Source organism: Athene noctua, chromosome 2, assembly GCF_965140245.1.
Source record: "Athene noctua chromosome 2, bAthNoc1.hap1.1, whole genome shotgun sequence".
NCBI lineage: Eukaryota > Metazoa > Chordata > Aves > Strigiformes > Strigidae > Athene > Athene noctua.
In genome coordinates, this window is record NC_134038.1 from 8664824 (window position 1) to 8687849 (window position 23026).

General features: G+C 38.8%; 1 protein-coding gene across 2 annotated transcripts in view; it reads left to right on the forward strand.

Moving 5' to 3' along the window:
- ZFAT (zinc finger and AT-hook domain containing) overlaps nucleotides 1-22695 on the forward strand; it is a 106391-nt gene extending 83696 nt beyond the window's left edge. The window contains exons 15-18 of one of the 2 annotated variants that reach the window (XM_074898396.1): nucleotides 24-139; nucleotides 1780-1906; nucleotides 4014-4144; nucleotides 19899-22695. In XM_074898396.1, the coding sequence (XP_074754497.1) occupies nucleotides 24-139; nucleotides 1780-1906; nucleotides 4014-4144; nucleotides 19899-20138 (614 nt within the window). In that variant the 3' untranslated portion in view covers nucleotides 20139-22695. The remainder of the gene's footprint in view (nucleotides 1-23; nucleotides 140-1779; nucleotides 1907-4013; nucleotides 4145-19898) is intronic. The other variant, XM_074898397.1, reaches the window with a different exon arrangement.
- The last annotated feature ends 331 nt before the right edge of the window (nucleotides 22696-23026 follow it).

Here is a 23026-nt window from a genome sequence, read left to right on the forward strand (position 1 = left end):
AATTTATTTGTGTTTCCTTACAGGTGGCATTAAATGTCCTGTTTGCAGCTTTGTGTATGGTACAAAATGGGAGTTCAACAGACATCTTAAAAACAGTCATGGAATGAAGATAGAACATGATGGGGACACCAAGTGGGAGGTAAAGCAAAGAATAAGAAGTATTCAGAAACATGTTCTTGACTTTACATAAGATCAGGAGATATGTGATCTCATCTCCTTTTTGAATTCATACGTTGCTGTAACTGTTAAGCTTGACTGCTCTAATATCTGGTAGGATTAACAGCCTTGTAAGTGCTTATTTCTGCAGTTTAGGCCTCTAGTCCTCTATTTGCAGCAGGAAGGGTGAAAGTTTTAGCAAAAACCCGTGAAATTGAAAAACTTGCTACATTTTGTTATATGCCAAATGTTCACTGGTATTAACCGCAAGATATGCAAAGCTGCAAACTTGCAATTAATGAAAAGAGCTTATGTCTTGGTCCAGAAAAGGTTAGAACCTAGAAAACCAAATTTGTAAATTGACAGCTAAAAAAATGGTATTGTTATACAGAGTAAGTCTTTTATCATTTGTTCTGTGTGTTCAGCATCATTCCACAGTGTATAGGAAATCACAGTATCACTAATATGAGACGTTAAAAAATTAAATTAGACCTAAGAAGCTGAAGTAGGACAAAACAAACCAACAACCTGAATTTTCTCGTTTTGGAATGGGGTAGGGCAGCTATCTTGAGAGAGTTTACCATTTCAAGCTTTTATCTGCTGTCATGTGCATAGCAATTTGTTCTAAAATGAAAACAGCAGAGGTGGCTGTAGATGCAGAAGTTATGGGAAAACCACAGAACCCTCTAGATGCTTTTATTAAAAAATGACAGTTGGCTAGCAGTGTCTTTTTTCCACTGCCTGAGCAGGCTGTTGGTGTCCAGTGAGAGGAAGAAACTGGAAGTCAACTGCAGCTGGCTGACCTCCACAGTTTAAGATCTGTTCTGCTAAATTTCAGGCAGTCTAGCCCCTGTTACAAATCTAATGCCTGATTTGGAGAGCCATCCTGCAGTTGTTCTTTAACAGTTTTTGAGTATTCACAGATAGAATGTTAAGTCCTTGAAAAAAATCAGAGTCGGTTCTAAATGGACAGTTATTCAAAGATAGACAGGGCAAGCATTTTAAAATGTAGTCCTTCAAAGTCTTGTGTCCACATGCATTTCACAAACAGTTCTCTGTGCACTCTCCCAGTAGATGTCCAAACCTGAAGAAGTAAGAGGACATCCAGGATGCAAGCATGGCTCTGCTGCTGAAAGAGCTATAAATAAACAAGTCCCATCAGAGCAGGACTACATATTGACATCTTGTCTTGAAAAAACATAGTTAGGGAAAGGAAAATTCTTGTAAAACAAAATGCCATTTTCGAAGTTCAGAGGCATTTTACCATTCTGCAAGGATATCCATGTTCTAAACTAGTTTTGCCCCTAAAAAGTCTTCACTAGACCCTGATACAATAGAAGTCCATTCTTAGTTCTAAAATAACTATGCAACAAAAATGAAATGAAGATAATTTAGCATGCTTAAAACAACTTTTGAAGTAGAATCTGAAAGAATGCTATGGAATGATGTCCTGACTCCCATGTAACGTTCTCCCTGAATTCTGCTTCAGCCGGTATTTCTATAACTTTGTTACAATATTTATTGTTCAAAACTCATTCCTTTAAACTCAGAATTTCCATTGTCCTCTAAATTGCTAAAATGAGAGTGAGATTATTCATGCCTTGGCTGGGTTTTGTTTTCAAGTTAACTGCTGAAGTTTCTGAAGAAGCATCCACTCAGTATCTCCATATCACGGAGGCTGGAGAAGATGTTCAAGGCAGTCAAGGTGCTGTAGCTGCATTACAGAACCTTAGATACACTTCTGAGAATGGTAAGTTACCTTGTTTTAGGTTGGAACACAAAATCTATCTTTTTTCATAAATACCTAATTCTTTTGAGTATAATGGGCAATATATGATCTCCTGGAAAACTATTAAAATTATGAAATTTGTCATCCAGAGCTTACTTCTGAGGGGTTATATTTATCTTTGAGGATAAATAATGAGAGATTGCCATTCTTTATGAAATTCTATATCTTTAAGTCTTTAATGCTTACCACACCGTTTTGCACTTTTGTTGTTAGGTATGTGGAATTTCCTGGCTGTATTATTAAACATATTGTGAAATCAGCTATCTTGGCAGAGTAGATGGTGTGTATCTAATGGCAATTCTCTAGCTATTATTTTTCTCCCTGCTTAAGTCAGCCAGACTGCAGAAGTGACACAGAATAGCTCATTTACCATGTTCCCAAGAGAGTACTAACAAACTTAATTCTGATGGTACACAAAACTAAGTAAGCTACTCTGTATCAGATTGAGGAAGAACAAGAGTGAGATTAGATAATGATTGCTAAGTGTGAAATAACAAAAACTGGAAGAAAACTAAAAATGTCCAGGTTTCTGAGTGTTAAAACATCAGAGTCTAATTAGGAGTTCATATGTGTATGCTTTTATATATATAAATAAATATATTGGTTATCAGAAGATAGCATTTTGCAGTTGTCTACCACTGTGGTCTTTATAGTTCAGAATACAGGTACATTTCAAAAACTCCCACCTTTAATGGAGTTTCCAAGCATGTTGCAATTAAATTATGTTACTGACAATTACTATATATTCGTATATTGTAATAACTGGGAATTCTGAATGGGTAAAATCCTCTTGAGAACTTTTCTTAAGCTTTTTTATATTTGAGTTTAAATAAACATGATCATGGAATATGCTGTATACAACAGTTTTGATTTTGAGCATGAGGTTGTAGTTTTCAGAGTAGAATGATTTGCTTTTTAGTGCCTCCATCTTCAGATACTCTTCCAGCATATTCCCTCTAGGTGTGAAAAACAGTACTATCTTGTCTAAAGGCAGTTATATAGAAAAAAAAACTAAAGCAAGCAAACATTTTTCAGTAATCGGATAAACTTTTATCTTACATAGATAATAAAATATAACTACATTCTGTTTGAAATTAAATTATCTGACCTAGATTCCCATCACAGTATCAAACTCAGTTTGAAAGGGTTTGGGGTTAAAAGATGAGTTTTATTGTATTTACTGTCTCTTTCCTAGTTCCCACAGTGATTATAGCAATTAGAAGACAGCTATAATGTGACCTTGACAGTTTTGTTCCCTTTCTGACATCTCTCTCATGCTGACACTGGGATTGTGGGAATGGTGGGCCACAGGAGGGGAATTCATATTCCTGCATAACAAAAAGCATTTTCCAACATCCATATCTTTCCTTTTCCCACTTTGGGAGAAGGGAGAGTACAGTTATATGTGGGGGCTTTTTTGTAAACTTGCCTTTCCTTTAGCAGAGCTACATACATCAAGATTTTTTTAAAAAGGGAAAACATGTTCTGATCCCATGCTTATATAATGATAAGCATAAACTGTTTCAAGGAATTAACTTTTCCCTTCAGCATGTTAGTGATAACAGTACTTCTTCTAGGTTGAGGGGTATTGCAGATGGCCAGACAGATGGGAAACAGAGGTCTGTAATATACCAAATAGCCGTTGTGGTTATAGGTATAGAGTTATAAGTAGAGGTATAAGGTTCTGGTTAATCTGAATGTCTGGCAAATAACACGTTTGGGTTTGTAAAGTCTCGCAGCTTCCTAATTTACAGTTACTGCTATGAGTTGTATGTATTGTTTATTTATTCAATGTATTCTTTTAGATCTCTTTCAAATAGACGTAAATATGATCAGTGTGGCTTCACTTGGTGATTCGTGCATTCCTCAGGCAAATTTGTTTTGTGAATACTTTCCTGACATAGATCTGTTACTGAAGTGTCATGTTATTAAGCTATTTGAAATTTATAAACAGTGCTGTGAGTCAGGGTTAAGGCAGGAGGGGAAAGAGTGTCTGGAACACTTAGATACACATACTCTGAGAGCTGGTTTACTGTAATGATCTTACGGTTATTGTCTTTATGATAAGGTGAAAGACTGGATCCAACAGCTGTAAACATCCTCCAGCAAATCATTGAGTTGGGTTCAGAAACCCATGATGCCACTGCAGTTGCTTCTGTAGTTACCATGGCACCTGGCACTGTAACAGTGGTAAAGCAGGTAAGAGCTCTTTTCTTCTTTAAAACAGCTGTATTTAATTTTCATCTATTTATTGTGAAATTAGTCTTATTTTGCAAGGGTTAACTTTTGAATGACCATGCAAGACATGTATAGAGTTTTTCCTAAACTAATTTTTTGCTACATATTGTATATATATGTGTTTATATGCCCCCACACATACATGTTTATACATATAGACACATATATGCTTATACATATAAAAAGGCATACATTTTTGCATGTACAATACACATATATATGTACGTGTGTGTGTGTGTGTGTGAAAATACAGCATTTTTCTAGCAGGTGTTTTCAGGCTTTTTAAAATAACATGCCTGCACTGTGCATGTGCATTTTGTTCCATTGTCATCTAAAAGAACCGGGAGGTCCTTGACACATCGTTCATCCAGATACAGAAGAGCCTGAAGGGGTGTTTCAGAACTGTGTGTGCTCTACAACTGTAGCGCTGTAGGACCATACCCAAAGATGAACCATTGTTGTTAGTCTTTGCCGTGCTGTCCTGTGGCTGAAATTTGACAGACTTGTGGGGTCTAAAGTCATGTACCCTGGGGACAAATGAGACTTCTCCTCAGCCTGAGTTCACACTGCCTTTCTAGTGAGGGTTTCAAGACAAGTGAGCTGCAGGCACGTAACAGCTCCAAGAAGAGCTGCTCCTTACAGCAGTTGCTTGTGTGAGAGAAAAATCAGTGTGGGCACCCACATTTGCGATAAATAAAGAAAAATTCAGTTGAGTTGTAGTTGGTTGAAAAAAAATCTGTGTTTAATTTTCTTGTTACCACAGAAATCTTGCAAGACGGGAAGATACAGGTCAATATAAGGAAAAAAAAAAAAGTATATGATTGATAGTTAATTTCATGCTTTTGCACAAATTCACTTTACAGAAAAATGGTGGACTCAGCTGATAATTATATAACGTAATTTGTGGTATGCAATACAGTTCCTCTTAAAATGAGACAAACATTGTAAGATATAGGAGAAGTAATTTTAATGTGTATACATTTTTCATGAAGTTTGGTACTGCACAGTTTTGGCTAAAATTATTTGCAGTGTACAATATTACTAAAGCACTTCAGAAATTAAGAATAAGATACACAAAATCAGCTACACAAAATCAGCAAGTAAAAGGAAATAATTTCCAATGTGAGGTGGCTATTGAGTGCAAACATCAAGACTTTTGCTCAGTATTTCTTCCTCACAGGTGCCTGCTAACTTTGTTGATGTCATTTTACATTTCTCCTCACAGTGTTCTCCAAGCCCCCCTTGTTCTCCTGTTTCATCATACCTCTCAGCTTATCCCTCTTTACATTCTGTTCATTGCTTCACTGGGGTCTCTGTGCTCAATATGGTTGATAGGTGAGGGAAGGAAAGTACATGAGAAGTCTTAAATTCCTGAAGAATTTAAGTAACTCCTTTTATATAAATGAACCCAAACTGATCGAGTGGTAGAAGTAACTATTGAGTTTAGTATTTATTTGTAGTGTTGTGAATGTTGAATTCATGAGGGCTCCATAGCAGTGGGAAGCCTGTAGTCTCTGAAGGCAGTATTTGGATAGTTCCTAAACTTGCTGCCCAGATGTCAGGGAGATAAGGCAAGTTTCAAGACAAAGCATTTTGAGATGTTCCTTTGCAATACTTAACAGATATTTTGATTAGAAACCGTGCAGGAGTTTTTGGGTTTTTTGAAGAGTAACAGATACAGATTTGAAGACCAAATTCAGTTATTAAAGAGAAGAAACATTTTAGTCCTATTATATGCAAGTTTCAAAACAACTTTAACAGTAGAGTGGCTGCCAACATGCATGCTGTGCTGTACATATGACATGTTTAAGGGTTGAATGCAGTATTAGCCTTTGGTGTTTGTCTGTGCTGTCTGTCAATATTACTGAAATGTGTTCTTCCCTTAAAAATCCATCTTCTGAGGCCCTTCTACTAAAAGTGTAGGAGAAAGTGACTGTTGAAGTATCAGCTGCCAAGGAGAAACTGTGTTTTGATATTTGAATGTTAAACTTTAAAAATACATAATTAATTCAGTGATTCTTCCTCTCCAAGTATTAAATCTGATCAATGTCTGATTAATTTTAAGATCAATCATCTTCCTTATTAGACCATCTGAATTTGCTGATAGCTTTTTGTAAGTAAATGTTTATATTCCAAAACAATTTTCTCCCTCACTTTTTAATCTATATTTATAGACTTTTGAGTTTATAAGCTCCTAAGCATTGATCACTTTTCCCTTTCCTTGTATACATCAATGACTGTCACTGGTCTGTAGTCAAACTGTTACAAGATTGACTCCTATATCAAGTCAAATACTAAATTATCAGAGCACAGAATCTCTTCCCTGCTTTTGTATTTTCTACCCCTTCCCACCTTTAGAATCTTGTTTATATAAAGCACCTTTTTTCCCCTAACTTGAAGTTGCACAGAAGCAAAATTAGTGAAGAATTTAAGTACATTTCAAGCTGAGTGGTCTTGTTTATGCTGGGTTTTACTAATGCCTTACTTTGATGCTCGAAGCACCGTTTGTCTGTTAACACGTTTCTTGCATGTACTGGAATGCCTACTCATTTCTTTCTCTGGTAGACTCAGTGACTTTTCACTCTGTGTGTACAAAACTGTGCAGATCTGTTATTTCCCAAGCGTCTCGCCAGGCCACTTTCCATCATTTACCAGCAGTCCTGGCTGACCAGGGAGGTCCCAACAGATTGGAAATCGGCCAGTGTGATGCCCATCTATAAGAAGGGTTGGAAGGATGATCCAGGAAATTACAGGCCTGTCAGCTTGACTTTGGTGCCCGGGAAGCTGATGGAGCAGCTCATCCTGAGCACCATCACACAACACGAGGGACAACCAGATGCTCAGGCCCAGTCAGCATGGGGTTATGAAAGGCAGGTCCTGCCTGACAAACCTGATCTCCTTCTGTGACAGGGCGACCTGCTTATTGGATGAGGGAAAGGCTGTGGATGTTGTTTACCTTGACTTTAGTAAGGCCTTTGACACCATTTCCCACAGCATTCTCCTGGTGAACCTGGCTGTGCATGGCTTGGATGGGCACACGCTTTGCTGGGTAAAAAACTGTCTGGATGGCCGGGCCCAAAGAGTTGTGGTGAACAGAGTTAAATCCAGCTGGCGGCCAGTCAGGAGTGGTGTCCCCCAGGGCTGGGTGTTGGGGCCACTCCTGTTTAACATCGTTATTGATGATCTAGACGAGGGGATCGAGTGCACGCTCAGTCAGTTTGCAGATGACACCCAGTTGGGTGGGAGTGTTGATCTGCTCGAGGGTAGGGAGGCTCTGCAGAGAGACCTGGGCAGGCTGGAGCCATGGGCTGAGCCCAACTGGAGGAGTTTCACTAAGGGCAAATGCCGGGGGCTGCCCTTGGGCCACAACAACCCCCAGCAGGGCTACAGGCTTGGGGAGGAGTGGCTGGAGAGCTGCCAGTCAGAGAGGGACCTGGGGGGTGATTGACAGCTGGCTGAACAGGAGCCAGCAGTGTGCCCAGGGGGCCAAGAAGGCCAATGGCATCCTGGCTTGTGTCAGCAATAGCGTGGCCAGCAGGGACAGGGAAGGGATCTGAGCCCTGTACTCGGCACTGGTGAGGCCGCCCCTCGATTCCTGTGTTCAGTTTTGGGCCCCTCACTACAAAAAGGCCATTGAATTACTCGAGCGTGTCCAGAGAAGGGCAACGGAGCTGGTGCAGGGTCTGGAGCACAGGTCGTACGGGGAGTGGCTGAGGGAACTGGGGGGGTTTAGTCTGGAGAAGAGGAGGCTGGGGGGAGACCTCATCGCCCTCTACAGCTCCCTGAAAGAGGGTGCAGAGACCTGGGGATGAGTCTCTTTAACCAAGTAACAAGCGATAGGACAAGAGGGAATGGCCTCAAGTTGCACCAGGGAAGATTCAGACTGGCTATTAGGAAGCATTTCTTTCCAGAAGGGGTTGTTGGGCGTTGGAATGGGCTGCCCAGGGAGGTGGTGGAGTCCCCATCCCTGGAGGTGTTTAAGAGTCGGGTCAACATAGCGCTGAGTGATCTGGTGTAGTTGGGAACTGTCAGTGTGAGGTTAATGGTTGGATTGGATGATCTTCAAGGTCCTTTGTAATCTAGACAATTCTGTGGTTCTGTGATTCCCAGGGGAGGGTCAGGGGGCGGTGCACCTGACTGCTGAGTTACCTTTAGTGGGCTTTATGGAACTAGAGCAAGAACCAAAGGACGTCTGTAGATGATGATGATGATGATTATTTTTTCTCTTTTAAATTTCTCTCATTCCATTTTTCTCTTTTAATTTTCTGTAGAAATTGGTGTAGAAAAGTCTGTTTGATCTGTCATACAGCTTTAGTATGCCGTTCTGTTCTTCCCAGCAGATGATTGCTTCAGCATTACATCCATACTAATTTTTAATTTGAGGGAAAGAAGTCTTTAAATGTTATTAACATGAGTGTAATCCTCTCCTATTCAGAATTGTCAGCTTTTCTTTTTTCTTCAACATTTCAATGCTTTCTATGGGGATATCACTCATTTGTACCTGTGACTTTGTCAGGTTTTAATTATGCTGAGTTCCTAATTGTTAACCTTGAAGTGATCTTAAGACATGTTTAAATTTCATTTTTCTACTGGAAAATTTATTCCACACTTTCTTTTGTGACCTTCAGCTTCTCTTGTGAGTTTTGAGACAAAAAATTCATTCAGAGTGTCAGCAATATATCAGCATCATCTGTCACTGGATTTCCCCTCTTGTTCTTTAATGGCCTCACCGGGTCCTTGCTTAGCAGCTTGGTTCCATTATTTTCCGTAAAAACATATATTGTAGTTGTTCTGATTTTTATGCTGTTATGAGGGTTCTTTTCTTTTTCTCTAAGGTCATAAATTATCCATTTTTTTCATCAGTTCTTACCTTCGTATCTCATTTTTAGCTAGCCCTTGCAAGTTGCCTCTATATTTCTCTATTTGCACCAAGAAATTTCTTCTAAATCCTAAATTATTAGAACATTTTAAAAGTAAATTCTTTCATAATTTTACACTATATAGTTGCTAGCTTGACTCCCATTTCCTCCCGGGAACTTTCTCCCACAGCTTTCCTCTTGCTTACTTTTCACCCATAAAAAGTGCAATTTACACTTAATCCTTAAAATTATGTGAATCCAGTTGTATCTATCAGTAATGCTGCCACCTTCATATTTTAGCACTTCCCCTAACCTGTGTGTTCAGATACATCACAACATGTCCAGTGTATTAGCTAGATCTGACTGGTATATTTTTAAAATTGTTTCCTACTACATCACAAAACGAAAAGGATACCATGCTTGAGGTGTTCTTCTATCAAATTATTGTTCTGGGTTGCATGTAGTCTTATTGCAAGTATCTTAAATCATGACTACACGTTATAATGGTGTTGAAATCAAGATCAGGCTGTCTGTTCAAAGCCCCCAGCTCCTGAATTGGGTATTGAGAAGAAGAAAATTTCAGTTCTGACTTCAGAATTCTTATATTTTTTGTTCATAGGAATGATTTTGTAAAAGAAAACACTTTGACAGCATAGCAATAATCAATCCCAGCCTGAATCAGGATTCAGTTTATAATTTTTAAACATCCAAAATGTAAAGTTAGCCCTGTTTGTCTTAAATTATAATTGGGAAATAGGAATCCTTCTTGGCTCTGATAGCATCATGTCTATGCGATCTTTCAAAGGTTGTGTCTAGAGCCCAAAATTACTTTACCTCATTCTTGCCTGGGAGTCAGTATACTAAGCTGTTACCAAAGTTAAACTTTTCTGGTATCTAATTTGGGAGAAGTCTCGTTGTTTGACACCTATGAAAACAGCTATGAAAACATACAGCTGCAGAGGAACATAGGAATATAATAGTAAGGTAATACACACCAAATGCCTGAGAAAAGAGTTAATAATAGGAAGTTTTACCTGTAATAATATGAAGTGTGATCTGAGATTGGCAAAAATGCACGCTGAAGCTTTGGTCACAGCATGGCAAGGAGAAGTGTATCCTCGTCAGTTTGAGTCCTTTTCAGTTACTAGTGATCCAGTCTGGATGTCTTTCTGACAGAGCTAATGAAGATATTTCTTTATGGCATAATACTGGAGTTGTTCTGTACTGCTTAGAGATCAAAAAAAGTAACAAGGTGGGGAAAAGGTGAGAGCAAAGAGTGCTAAGTTTGAAGAATAACTAGAAAACAGGCTAACAAATGTTTAGAAAAGACAGGAAATATTGTTCATAGTGGATAGTAAACACAGACCAGACACTGCGGAGAAAACAGTTTTGTGGGAACAGTGCACATAGCAAGGTGGAGGAACTGGAAATGTAAAACAGGCTACTTTACTTCCTGCCCGTTTGACTCTCTGTGTCCCCATTACAAATACACTTCTGTGCTCGTGCCTTAGCATAAAGACTGATTTATTTGTTATTTTGTTTATTTTGCTAGCAGAGGCTGTTTGGTCCATTATTTATATAGACAGACTATTCTCCTAGCTCACGTGCTGAATATAAAGGCAGGTTTGGAGGATGAGTGTCATTGTAGCATCACAGCCACCCTTGATTTACAGGTCTGTAGGACTGTGTTCATAGACTTGCTTTTCACCCAATATATCTGTATGTGGACTAGAACAGGGAGAGAGAGAGAATGTTTAACTACAAACTACCTTGATGTATAGTTATTTATTTAAGTTAGCATGTACATCAAGTAAGGATGTTAAATGATCCTGAAAAAGAAGTTTGTTCTAAGTTAAACATTTGTTTGATTTAAATACTGAGTTTCTTGTGAAGAAACATTTTCCTCAGAAATGAGCACTCATCTTAATTTTTGCAGAAGAGACTCTTTCAGTGTGTAGTGTTTGTAAGTTATTCTCCAGCAAGACAAGACTCAAAGAGCGTTTTCTTGGTTTCACAATGTGAACATCCTTGAAAACTTATTTCCTGAATCCCTCACTACATTGCCCAGAACATCAGAAGAGTTGCCCCTTCTTGGTCTGTGTCCATCTGCTCTTTATTTTTTTTTTATAATTGTTACTCTCCCATTTCCAGTCCTTGTAAGCAGGAGTGTGTAATGGTAGCAAGAACATTCGGTTTTAATTAATTTATTTTTTGTAAATACATGTATTAGTTGTACCAGATCTTTTTGAAACGAAAGGTAGAATCTATATATGGTTCTTTGTTCAAATTTGAATTTTTCTTTTTGCCTCAAATTACTGAATTAAAGCAGTAGAATTTTGGATTCCTGGTCTTAACCAAAGTTTTAAATCAGTGTAGTATAATAACCTGTTAAATTTGTTTGTTATATTTGTTGGTTGTTTTTTTTTTTCGCTTAGATACTCAGTAGACAAACGTGCCGCTAATTTGCCATTTTTAGGCCTGTAATACTGTACTGAGTTTGTGTGGCAAAGCAGCCTGTGGGAACATTGGCAACATTCATGGAGGACAGTCTCGAGTGGGGAGGAAGGAGCAGCAGAGACAATGTGTGGTGAACTGACCACAACCCCCATTCCCCAGCCCTCTGTGCCACTGGCAGGGAGGAGGTAGAGAAATTTACCTAGAGAAATTAAGGAGTAAACTTGAGCCGAGGAAGAAAGGAGGGGTAGGGTAAGGGTTTTTAAGATACAGTTCTTGTTTCTCATTATCCTACTCTGATTTAATTGGTAATAAATTAAACTAATTTCCCCAAGTTGAGTCTGTTTTGCCCATGACGGTAACTGGTGAGTGACCTCTCTGTCCTTATCCTGACCCATGATCCTTTTGTTACATTTTCCCTCTCCCCTGTCCGGCTGAGGAGGGCAGTGATAGAGTGGATCTGGTGGGCACCTGGCATCCAGCCAGGGTCAACCTACCACAGATATGTTTTATGTGTCATACTGGACAGAGATTATTGTCCTGATGTGAGAAACTCATCAGCAGATAATTGTGTAAAGCTCTAAATCTTTTCCTCAATATTATTTTTCCTGTCTGAACAAGCCACTGAGGTCCCTCTTCATTCAGAGCAAATGTGTCTTACACAGAGAACAGCTAGAGAGCAGACCAGTAGTCTTTGTTCTAGCAAAAAAACCCAGCACCCCAAAAAACCATGCCCATGGTCTTGTTCACCCTGTCAACTCCCTGTTCTTTCCCTTAATTTCTAATTCTTTTGAACAATATATCTAGGTGAGCACTTCAAATAGACATTTTTATGCCACCTTACTTGTAGCATATTAGCATATAAAAGCTTAGTCAAAAATCCTGAGTTTCACATGCTAAGTAATACACGGACATTTGACTTCCATTATCTTTCGTTGCAAAATTACGTTGCCACTCTAAACAATCTTCTGTCCCAAGTAAATATTTTCTATTGTTCTAGAGCCATCATTTCGAGCTCACTCTGAAGATGGCTAAGATTTTATTAATCACTAGTCCTTATTATTAATCACAAAGATGATTTTGTCAGTCTTTCTGCCCAACTGTTCTTCAGTAGTTCACTTTATTTTTCAAGCCTATGGGATGTCTTTCCTGCTACTCAAACCAGAAAGCTGATGTCCTCTTCAGGTAGGATTCTTGGGCCTCTGTGCAGGTGATTAGCTAAATGGTGCTGACTTGTTCTGCATGACGACTTCTATATGGTCTCTTATTTCAACCACTTAGCTAAAATGGTTGTCCAAGCCATCATTATTTTATGCTACAGTTAACTCTGATAGTCTTTTTTCTGACATTCACAGATTATGTTTTGCCCCTTCTATATTCTTTCATAAAAATTCAAATACTACTTTTCTCTGCCCCTCTTGACATCATCTTCTGTTATTCTGTTCACTTGATCTTCCTTTTTTGCCACATCAAGCAAAACCTTGTTTTAATTTCCAGGGCTTTTTACTTGCTTCTGACTTTGTGTCCCATTTCTCATTAGCTGTAAAGATTTTCACTCCTACCTTTGCTTAGTCCATGAAGATTTAATTGCTCATTACTTTTTTCAAACAAGTTTCTTAATGCCTTCTTCCATATTGTGCTTAGTTATGTGGATTTTTAATGAAGAGCAATTTGTACCTCATTGTCTTCTCTCAATTACTCTTCAAAAATATGATGACAGTAATTATCTGCGGTTAGGCTATTGGTATATTGATACTAATGCCTGTCACACAAAACTACCCCTGTCTCATTTATGTTGTACTCCCTACCCCCTCTTTTCTGTGTCTGCTTGCTATCTCTTGTTTAATATTGAAATTATAAGGCCTTTGGGGCATGAAATGCTTTTTGTATGTAGCATACCTGATACAATCTAGGTCCTGGTCCAAAGCACTACTAACAATAAAGAGCAGTAATTAGCTGCTGATTCTTTATCTTTTTTTCCCATTCAGAAATAAGAGACAGGACTGATCTTCTTACTGCCTCTGTAGCTTGGAGTGTAGGATTAACTCTATTCCTGAAGAGCATAGTAACATAATTTCAGCCTAGACTTGTACATAATTTGCTCTGAAGAGTAAGTATATCAACTGTTTCACTAACTAAGCAGATCTTTATCAAGCTTACAAAAACACTGATTTTTCCATGCACTTCACCCTTTATTCTAGTTCCTTTCATCCTTTTATTCTCTAATCTCTTCAGGCTCCAGTAAAATCCTACCATGGTAGCAGTCACTTTCTTCAGAGTGACAGCGATAGCAATACACAGCAAAGATTACACACCAGCTTGAAGCTGATCACAAAACAAAGTTTTATAGCATAACACATCTTCAGAAATAAATATCTAATAATATTAGCATGGCTGTCATGTCAAAGGCTACTGCACGTTGTACTTCAGCAACACACCTTATAGTTCAGTCTGGCTCTGATTTGTACTTACATGATGCTGGATGCTGGTGTTCACCTAGAAAACTTGACAAAACTTGGAGTTATTTATAGGTTGATTGTCAAGTTTGTGGTTGCTTTAGGACATGGAGCAATTTGATGTTTAATGTGACAGTACTAGCAAAAGGAAGTTTAAACTGGGGCACATAGCTCTGTTTCCTCAGCCTCTGTGGAGTGCTTGTAATTTGTGTAACATACATCTAAAATCTCAGATCAAGATTACTGTCCTGTTAGAGCTTTTGAGATGATGGCATGTTACCATACTTCCTCAGAAGGAAATCTGGTGATACAGTGTTTTGCCAGATGAGTGAAGTTATCAGTTACAGTCTATCAGAACATATTGAACAAGCCAGTTGCTAAAACTTTTAAAAAATCTACATCACTAGTATGAAGATTTGCTTGCCACCTTGAATTTTTTATTTTATGCAAAATAAGTCTTTCATATTCAAGTCTCGTATTATTCTGAAACTAATGAGCCAGATTGTTCTGTAGCTCATTACAGAGGTTCGTATGATATAGTGTTTTTTGTGTATGTCTGTGCGTGTTTTTCACACAATATATCTAAAAGTAAACTAGAATCGAGAGAGAGAGAGAGAGAGATCAAATTGTTCAAATGGCACTGAAAAAAATGGTAGAGACAGTCCTGTAGGCACCAGTGTAAGCTGGCACATCACATACCCAGGTGCTCTCTCTGATGTAGAATGCTTATATTCACTTTTAATCCTTTCTGTAGATATTTTATATATTTTCTTACTGTGGTGTCTTATAAACAGGAGCATCTGTAACCTAGTGTAATGTTTTGAAATTCTGCAAGATCTCTGTGATTAACTTTTCTTCTGCGTGGCAAACTAAAAGACAGCATTCCATCTGAAATCAAGGGAAAGACTCTGCAGAGGATTTTGGGTCAAGCCCAGCAAGACTGTTTTAAACACTGTAGACGTGCAACTCCTGCTGGCTTCAAATAAAATTGAAGATATTAATTATTTCTCAGGATGAGCTCTAGAATGAGGAAGCGGCTTTAGCATCTTACTGCAAATCTTTTTTTTAACTCCTTTTGAGGGAAGGGAAGAAGTATATGTTCCTTAATGGCTTGAATTAATTTCAAATTAAAAATACTTGCTTGTTTTCAGAGGAAGAGATTCCTCTATAGAGACACCCATTTTTAATGTCACTTGCATGTATTTGGATGGTCCTCAGATATTTAAATTAAGAACATTTATAATTTAGAAATATTGAGCTTCTTATGAAGACATGGGGTGAAAGTCCCATTGGCTTCTGAGAGAGACACATTTAGCTAGTAAAGAATATTTATGCAGGTACTGAATTGATTTAATATGCCAGCTGTGTTGGGTTCAGCTTCTTGCTGTCATTCTTTAGCAAAGGATAAGCAGCCAGATGCTTTTCAGCTGGCTCTCAAACAGAAAAGAGGTCTTGGATGCTGCTCTTCAAAAGATTTCAGATGCCAATAAAAAGAATTGAGCATAGTGACTTCATTCATTCTGATGGCAGCTGTCCCACTGTTTCATCAATTTGAGGGATGTAAATTAACATTTTAAGATTATTCCCTGTGGAACAATCTAATAGGAACCAAGCAGAAGCATGTAAACATTGAACTGATTTGAAATGTAAATATCCAAAATAATGTGGTGATTTGTCAAACTAAAAGGATTACAGATAGCTGTCCAAAAAAGATACTGGAAGCTAGAAACACCAGAAATAAGGGCATTAGTCTTCTTTACCCTGCATGACAAGGGTAATAAAACCACATCGATAAAGTCAGGTAGGGAGGTTAAATTAACTTTCTTTATTGGCCATTTTCATTTCAAAAGCATATAAAACTGAATAAGTATTAGATTGTTCCTATTGAATTGAATGAGATTCTGCTTTCATTTCATTTTCGTGTCAACTGTGCTTTATTTATTTTCCTTTCTTTGTTATTTATGTACACTCACAAAACTATATTTAAAATTATTTATGGGTTTTGATTTAGAGTGACTAAAGCGAGACTGTACGAGATCCTGCTCAGACTGAGCTGTGCATTCTTTCAGCTCTTAGCAAACTATGTAGTGTAGTTTTTCTCATCAGAGGCATGTTGTCAGAGGATAATTTGTAATGCACTAACACAAGAGAAGTCAGTGTATATTACATAATTAAGGGCTAAATTTTAGACACCCCTATTTGTCTATTTGTTTGAGGATCTCTAGCATCAAGAGCTGTAATTGTGAGCTGATTCATAACAAGCTGTGAGATGTTAATTATCTCACGTTTTTAAGTGCAGCTTCCTATCTGAATTTAAGAGTGATTAGGCTTTTGTCTGCCTATTGTGGTCTTCATTAGCAAATCTTGTGTATGTCCTTTACTTTCACACGAGCTGACACTGGGAGCAGGTAGCCTCAGCAAAGAGAAGAGGATAGTTATGAAAAGGGAGTCCTGTGTATGATTCACAAAATTCCTATTGCTGCCAGTAGGACTTAGGGATTCTTTAAGAAAAAAAGGGGATGTGTGGAGATGAACAAGAGAAGAAAGTTAACAGTTAACAGTGCTAAGTCTTTTAATAATTGTATCTCCTTGCTTTTCGAAGAGAAGGCTAAGCTTCCATTAGTAAAGAGCACTTTGGTAATACCCATATTTTGTGACAATATAAGTTATTTTTTCTGAGGGTATTCGCAAATTTTATGGTGTCAAGACAAGCATCCAGCATCACCCTTTTTTCTAGGATGTTGAGCTTGAACTTCAGCAGGAGCTGTTTAAAGTAACTTTCAATTAAAATGTTCAGATACGCTTGGTAAAAGAAACAGAATCTGGAAAGGACTTCAGCCCATTCCTGTAGCTGTATCCCTATAATCTAAATCCTGTGCAACAAAGCCAGAGTCAGCATCAGTAGATACGATTGTGCTGTTGCATTAAGTTCAGTGACAATGCAAGATTCTCTTTAGATGTTAAATCTTTCACCAGATAAACTCCACATCTATTTCATCGATATATTACAGGCATACTGACTCTGAGACCTCTGAATAATTTAACACCTGATCATACTTGTTGTTGTTCAAGAAAAAGCTTTGTATAGCCTGATGAATTGAGTGAAAGTTCAAAGTGATATGAAGTCCTAAGGGGTTTGTGCATCTCTGAAGTCTTCATCTGACAGATATTTTAAACACGGAATAAAAAAGTTAAAAGTCAGGGTACAATAATAGGAATGGTTGCTTAGGGAAAAAATAAACTAGAAAAGAGCATCAGGAAAATAAACACATAGAACTTTTTTTCCTCATTGCTGGACTCTAATGCGTCAAACGCATGCTTGGAATCTTCGCTGAAGTTCTTTTCTGTTCCTGCTCCCCTCTTAAGCAACAACATTGATCTTAATTATATTTTCTTGAACTTGATTGTTCTCATACTACTGTTTACAAAACATTGTCATATAAATGAGAACTGGAGAAGAACTTTTGAATCAGCTTTTCATTAAAAAAAAGCCCCCTTTCTAATTTGCATAATCCAGCACGTTTGACCTATCTTTTTTAAAATCTTCTGTGAGTTCAGTGCTGTGAAGAGCACACCATATACTGCTCTGAGATACAAGGGTACACTGAGATCCAGCAAATTGATATCTATCAGTCCTCTGTTTTCTTCTTATTACACGTCATATGGTTATTGGAAGGACTGTGGGGTTTTGCTTTCCATCATGAGACATAGGTGAGCCAGCAATTCTGTCTTTTGTTTCCTGTTGTTTGTGTAAGAGGACAATTTATAGATGCACTTGATGATATGAAAAAAGTATCTTGTAGAGAATGTGACCTCCTACAAATTCAATCAGCTACTTTCTTACAGTGAGAAATAAACATGATTTATCTCTGGAAGCTTCCTTCATAAAATATGTGCTAAGCCTAAATGAAAGAGAAATAGGCCTTAACAAAACCAACCCATTTTCTGAAAAGAGAAGGAAGAGAGGATTTGATTAACTGCGTGTTGCATTTGCAGGTGGGTTGTCATTTATGGTGCAGCAAATAAACCAGCTCTCTTCAATGAACTCAGGGAGTGGTATTTTACTGAAAGCATCTAACAAATGCCTTTGCATATATCTTGCATAACAAAAAATTGCTGTTCCATTCTGTTCTCAAAAGTGCATTATTTTATCACTTAAACTTCAGAGAATGCATTTCCTCCACATGACTTAGAGTTTTCTATTGTGTTTTTACTGCCCTGGAGTAATTTGCATAGGAATTTTACATGGATCTGGTAAAGAATTAAAATTTTTTCTTTAATTCTAGTAAGTACTGTATTTTAATAATTGACAGACAGCTGTTTGAACTCTTGGAAATTCAATACCAAGTAGTGTTTGATTTTTTCTTTTTGAGACGAAGCAAAATGTTAAGTAAAAATTCTGTTGTTTTTGATTGTTTCTGTCTCTATCAATAATTTAAAAATTGCTGTCTCACAAACAGTAGATTTTAGGAATCTCAGTAATATTTACATTTCACAGTTTTCTAATAAAATATTTACAGTGAATTTTTGCTTCTCTGAGCGATCAATAGCTAGGACAAAAATGAAAAAGGATGGGTACAGTATTTTTTTTTTCCTGTGGTTCTTGGTGGATTCTCATCTCAGTGCTACTAGAGGAATTTTTTTATTTCAGATTTATTTAAATAAGAGTGGTTTTGAATTAATAATGAGTGGCATCATTCATTCGAAATGATGTGTGGTGAATGGTGTTCCTCAGGGGTTGGTATTGGGGCCAGCACTGTTTAACATCTTTGTTGGTGACATAGACAGTGGGATCGAGTGCACTCTCAGCTTGTTCACTGATGACACCAAGCTGTGTGGTGCAGTCGACACTCTGGAGGGAAGGGATGTGCCATCCAGAGGGACCTGGACAGGCTGGAGAGGTGGGACTGTTCAACAAGGCCAAGTGCAAGGTCCCACACATGGGTTGGTGCAATCCCAAGCACGAATACAGACTGAGCGGAGAATGGATTGAGAGCAGCCCTGAGGAGAAGGACTTGGGTGTGTTGGTTGTTGAGAAGTTCGATGTGACCCTTCAGTATATGTTTGCAGCCCAGAAAACCAACCACATCCTGGGCTGCATCAAGAGCAGTGTGGCCAGCAGGTGGAGGAAGGGGATTCTCCCCCTCTACTCTGCTCTCATGAGAACCCCCTCTGCAGTGCTGTGTCCAGCTCTGGGGGCACCAACATAAGAAGGATGTGGACCTGTTGGAGTGGGTCCAGAGGAGGCCACAAAGATGATCAGGGTCCTGAAGCAACTCCCCTGTAAGGACAGGCTGAGGGAGTTGGCGGTGTTCAGTCTGGAGAAGAGAAGGCTCTGGGGAGACCTTATAGTGGCCTTAAAGTACCTAAAGGGGACTTAGAGGAAAGGTGGGAGGGGGGATATTTTACAAGGATATGTAGTGATAGAACAAGGGGTAATGGCTTTAAACTGAAAGAGGGTAGATTCAGATTAGGTATAAGAGAGAAGTTCTTCACTGTGAGGGTAATGAGACACTTGAACAGGTTTCCCCGAGAGGTAGTGGATGCCCCTCCCTGGAAGTGTTGAATGGGTCTTTGAGGAACCTAGTCTAGTGGAAGGTGTCCCTGCCCATGGCAGGGGGGGTGGTTTAAGGTCCCTTCCAACCCAAACCTTTCTCTGATTCTGTGAATGACTGCTGAGAGATTGAAGCTGTCTCCAAAGACCTCTGTTCCTGGAACTTTGCAGCTCTGTGCATATCACTGAGGTCCTGTGTTACTGCTTTAAGTATTCTGTCTAGCTATACACTTATTAATCAGAAGTACTGACAACAAATTTTCTGTAAAACTGACATTTTCTTTCAAAACTATCTGTTTTCTAATTTCTGTGCTGTATTTCCATTAATCATCACAATACTAGATGCTTACTGGAAAGGTGAAATTTCTGTAACCTCTTCAATTACTCCTTAGGTAAAAGAAGAGGAGCAATCAGCCAATCACACTTTGATGATTCAAGAGACACTGCAGCAAGCTTCAGTGGAGCTGTCTGAGCAGCATCACTTGGTTGTCTCATCAGATGGAGTGCAGGGAATTGAGACAGTGACTGTCTATACGCAGGGGGGAGAGGCTTCAGAATTCATAGTTTACGTTCAGGAAGCTATGCAGCCTGTCGAAGAACAAACTGTGGAGCAATCGATGCAGGAGCTCTAGAGAACAGTGTTCAAAGGAGATGGCTACTTGATTTGCAAAAGCCAAAAGTCTGGGTTTGTTTTCCTAGTGTTGTGGTTTGAACTCCGCTGGTAGCCAGTCACCATGCAGCCAGTCACTTACATTTCCCCCCTCTCTGGTAAAATAGGAGAGGGACAAATTAAAAGGGAGAATTCTTTAGCTTGAATAATAAAAAAAAACCCCAACAGTTTGGTGATGGTAACAAAACAACAGTAACAATAGGAAGTCTAAACAGGCAATATACAGCAGTTGCTCACCAGCGGTGACCGGTACACAGCCCACCCCCAGCAGCAATCCCAACTGCACCAAAGATCCCGCCAGCCAACCAGAAGTGGAAATGAGAGAGCACCGTCCCCTTATACACTGAGCATGACATCACGTGATATGGAATATTCCAGTGACCAGTCTGGGCCCAGCCCTCCAGCTGTGCTCCCTCCCAGCCCAAGGAAAGTTAACTCTATCCTGGCTGAAACCAGGACAGTCTCCACCCCTTATTCAATACCATTGATGTTATGCTCAGGTTCCAAATACATCTTCAGAAATCACCACCCTTTTTTCCCAGTTCTCACAGATATCATTCCCTCAGTCTATGGGCCATCCTTCCACAATGTCTGCTGGGTTCATTTAGTCCATAACTTCAGGTTCCATCCGTCATGACAGTCTATAAGGCTGGAGGAATGAGGTGGAGTTGGCTCAGTTGGTGGAGCAGGAGGCTTTGGATGTGACATGGGGATGTTGCAAGGCACCATTTGCCATAACAGGGTTATTTGACAGTCCAGTTCATTGGCTATTCTCACCTAAAATCAAATCTCCCTGAGGCACACATCGGACCTCTCCATCCTTCTGCATCACCTACCAAGTGCACCCAGGTCCTTGGGCAAAAGTAATCCCATGCATGGGTTTACCTTTACCCAATGCAGGAGTAACCCAGATGGTCTCCCCCAGCATATTCCTGATGTGCACTATGGGGCCTTTACCCCCATCCACAGTATGTAGGAGGTTTGACTGAGCGGAGGTTTGACTGCCACCTTGCTTGGCAGATCCTCTGGTGTTGACTAAGCAGGTGCCTTTTGCTAAATGCACATCCCAGTGCTTGAAAGTTCCTCCACCCATTGCCCTCAGTGTAGATTTCAGCAATCCATTGGATCGCTCACTTTTCCCAGAGGCTGGTGCATGGCAGGGAATGTGATATATCCACTCAGTACCATGTTCTTTGGCCCAGGCGTCTATGAGGTTGTTTTGGAAATGTGTCCCATTATCTGATTCAATTCTTTCTGGCGTGCCATGCCGCCATAAGACTTTCTCCTCAAGGCCTAAAATGGTGTTTGGGCAGTGGCATGGGGCACGGCACAAGTTTCCAACTAACCAGCGGCTGCTTCCACCATTGTAAGCACATAGTGTTTGCCATGCCGAGTTTGTGGGAGCGTGATATAATCAATATTACTGCACCAAAGATCCCACTGTGCTGACCAGAAAACCAAAATGAGAAAGCACGTGCTTCCTTTATGCACTGAGCATGACATCACGTGATATGGAATACTTCCGTGAGCAATCCGGGCCCAGCCCTCCAGCTGTTCTCCCTCCCAGCCCAAGGAAAGTTAACTCTATCCTGGCCAAAACCAGGACACCTAGCCAAAAGCAAGCAAGCTGACAGCTCTTCAGTTAATTTGTGAAGAGAGACCTTGTTACTAGATACTGATCTGATTGATTGGATTGTGTCAGTAACTTAGATATATTATGTACACAACCTCCTCAGAAGTTTTTTTTCTAAAAAATGTTCATATTTTGAGGAAAAAGATTCTTCCCCTTCTTAGAAGATCTCTCACTTGATTCCTGTAAATCCCTACAAATACTGTCTGTTCAAAACCATGTTATTCCACAATAATAAAACATCCATAAAGGTAGCTAGAATGTCTAAAAAAGTCCATACATCACATTTTATACATACTTAATATGTGCTTGACTTGATTGGAAGCAGAGTTGTTTTTTCTTTAAATTAGAAGTGCTTCCTATTTCTGAGTACATGCTTAGAATGTGTTTGCTGAGTTGTGGATCTAACCCAAACAAAGGCTCAAGACTTTTAATTAGAAACATACCACAGATGGACTGTAGTTTATACTTGTGAGATGATCATTTGAGTTTGGGAGGTATTTAAAGCCATATATGCTAATTCTGGGTACCAGTAGTTTGACTGTTACTTAGATAGTTGAATAGTGATAACTCCTTCCATCCCACTGGATAAATACCTGTCCAGTACCATACGATGAAACCAAATCTGTCAAATCAATGAAATATTCTTTTGTTTTTAAGAAAAAAAATATATTCAAATGTTTTGTAAATGCTATAAAAGATGTATGTTCATATGTTTTAAACAGACATGCTTGTAAATATGATTGTGTGAAAGAACTTGTACAAAAAATCTTAAGTAAATATTGATAAGAATCTAGATATTCTTAATTATGCATGTATATAGTTCCAGATTTTTCTTCATGAATCTTGAATTGTTTTTGATTAAATATTTTTAAATTTGAGCTATAAAAGTTATTAATAACAAGGTTGTCATGTTTTCTTCTAATGCTCCAATTTCTTAAGTGTTGGCTTCCCTTTCATAGCTGAGTGAAAAATGCTGTTTTGCAATCACTCCGACAAATTACCCCTCCAGTTAGTAGTCTCTAATCAAGAAAGTAGCATAATGAAATCCCCGCTTGACCTTTCTATGTGATTGAACTTATTTATGGGCATTCTGGGTAAAAAAAAAAAAAAAAAAAAAAAGTGGAAAAAAGCTTTTGATTTAAGTTGAAGAAATGTAGTGAGTTGGTTGTCTGCCTCTTCTATGTCGGATGAGTTCTAGTAATGCTGTACAAAACGGG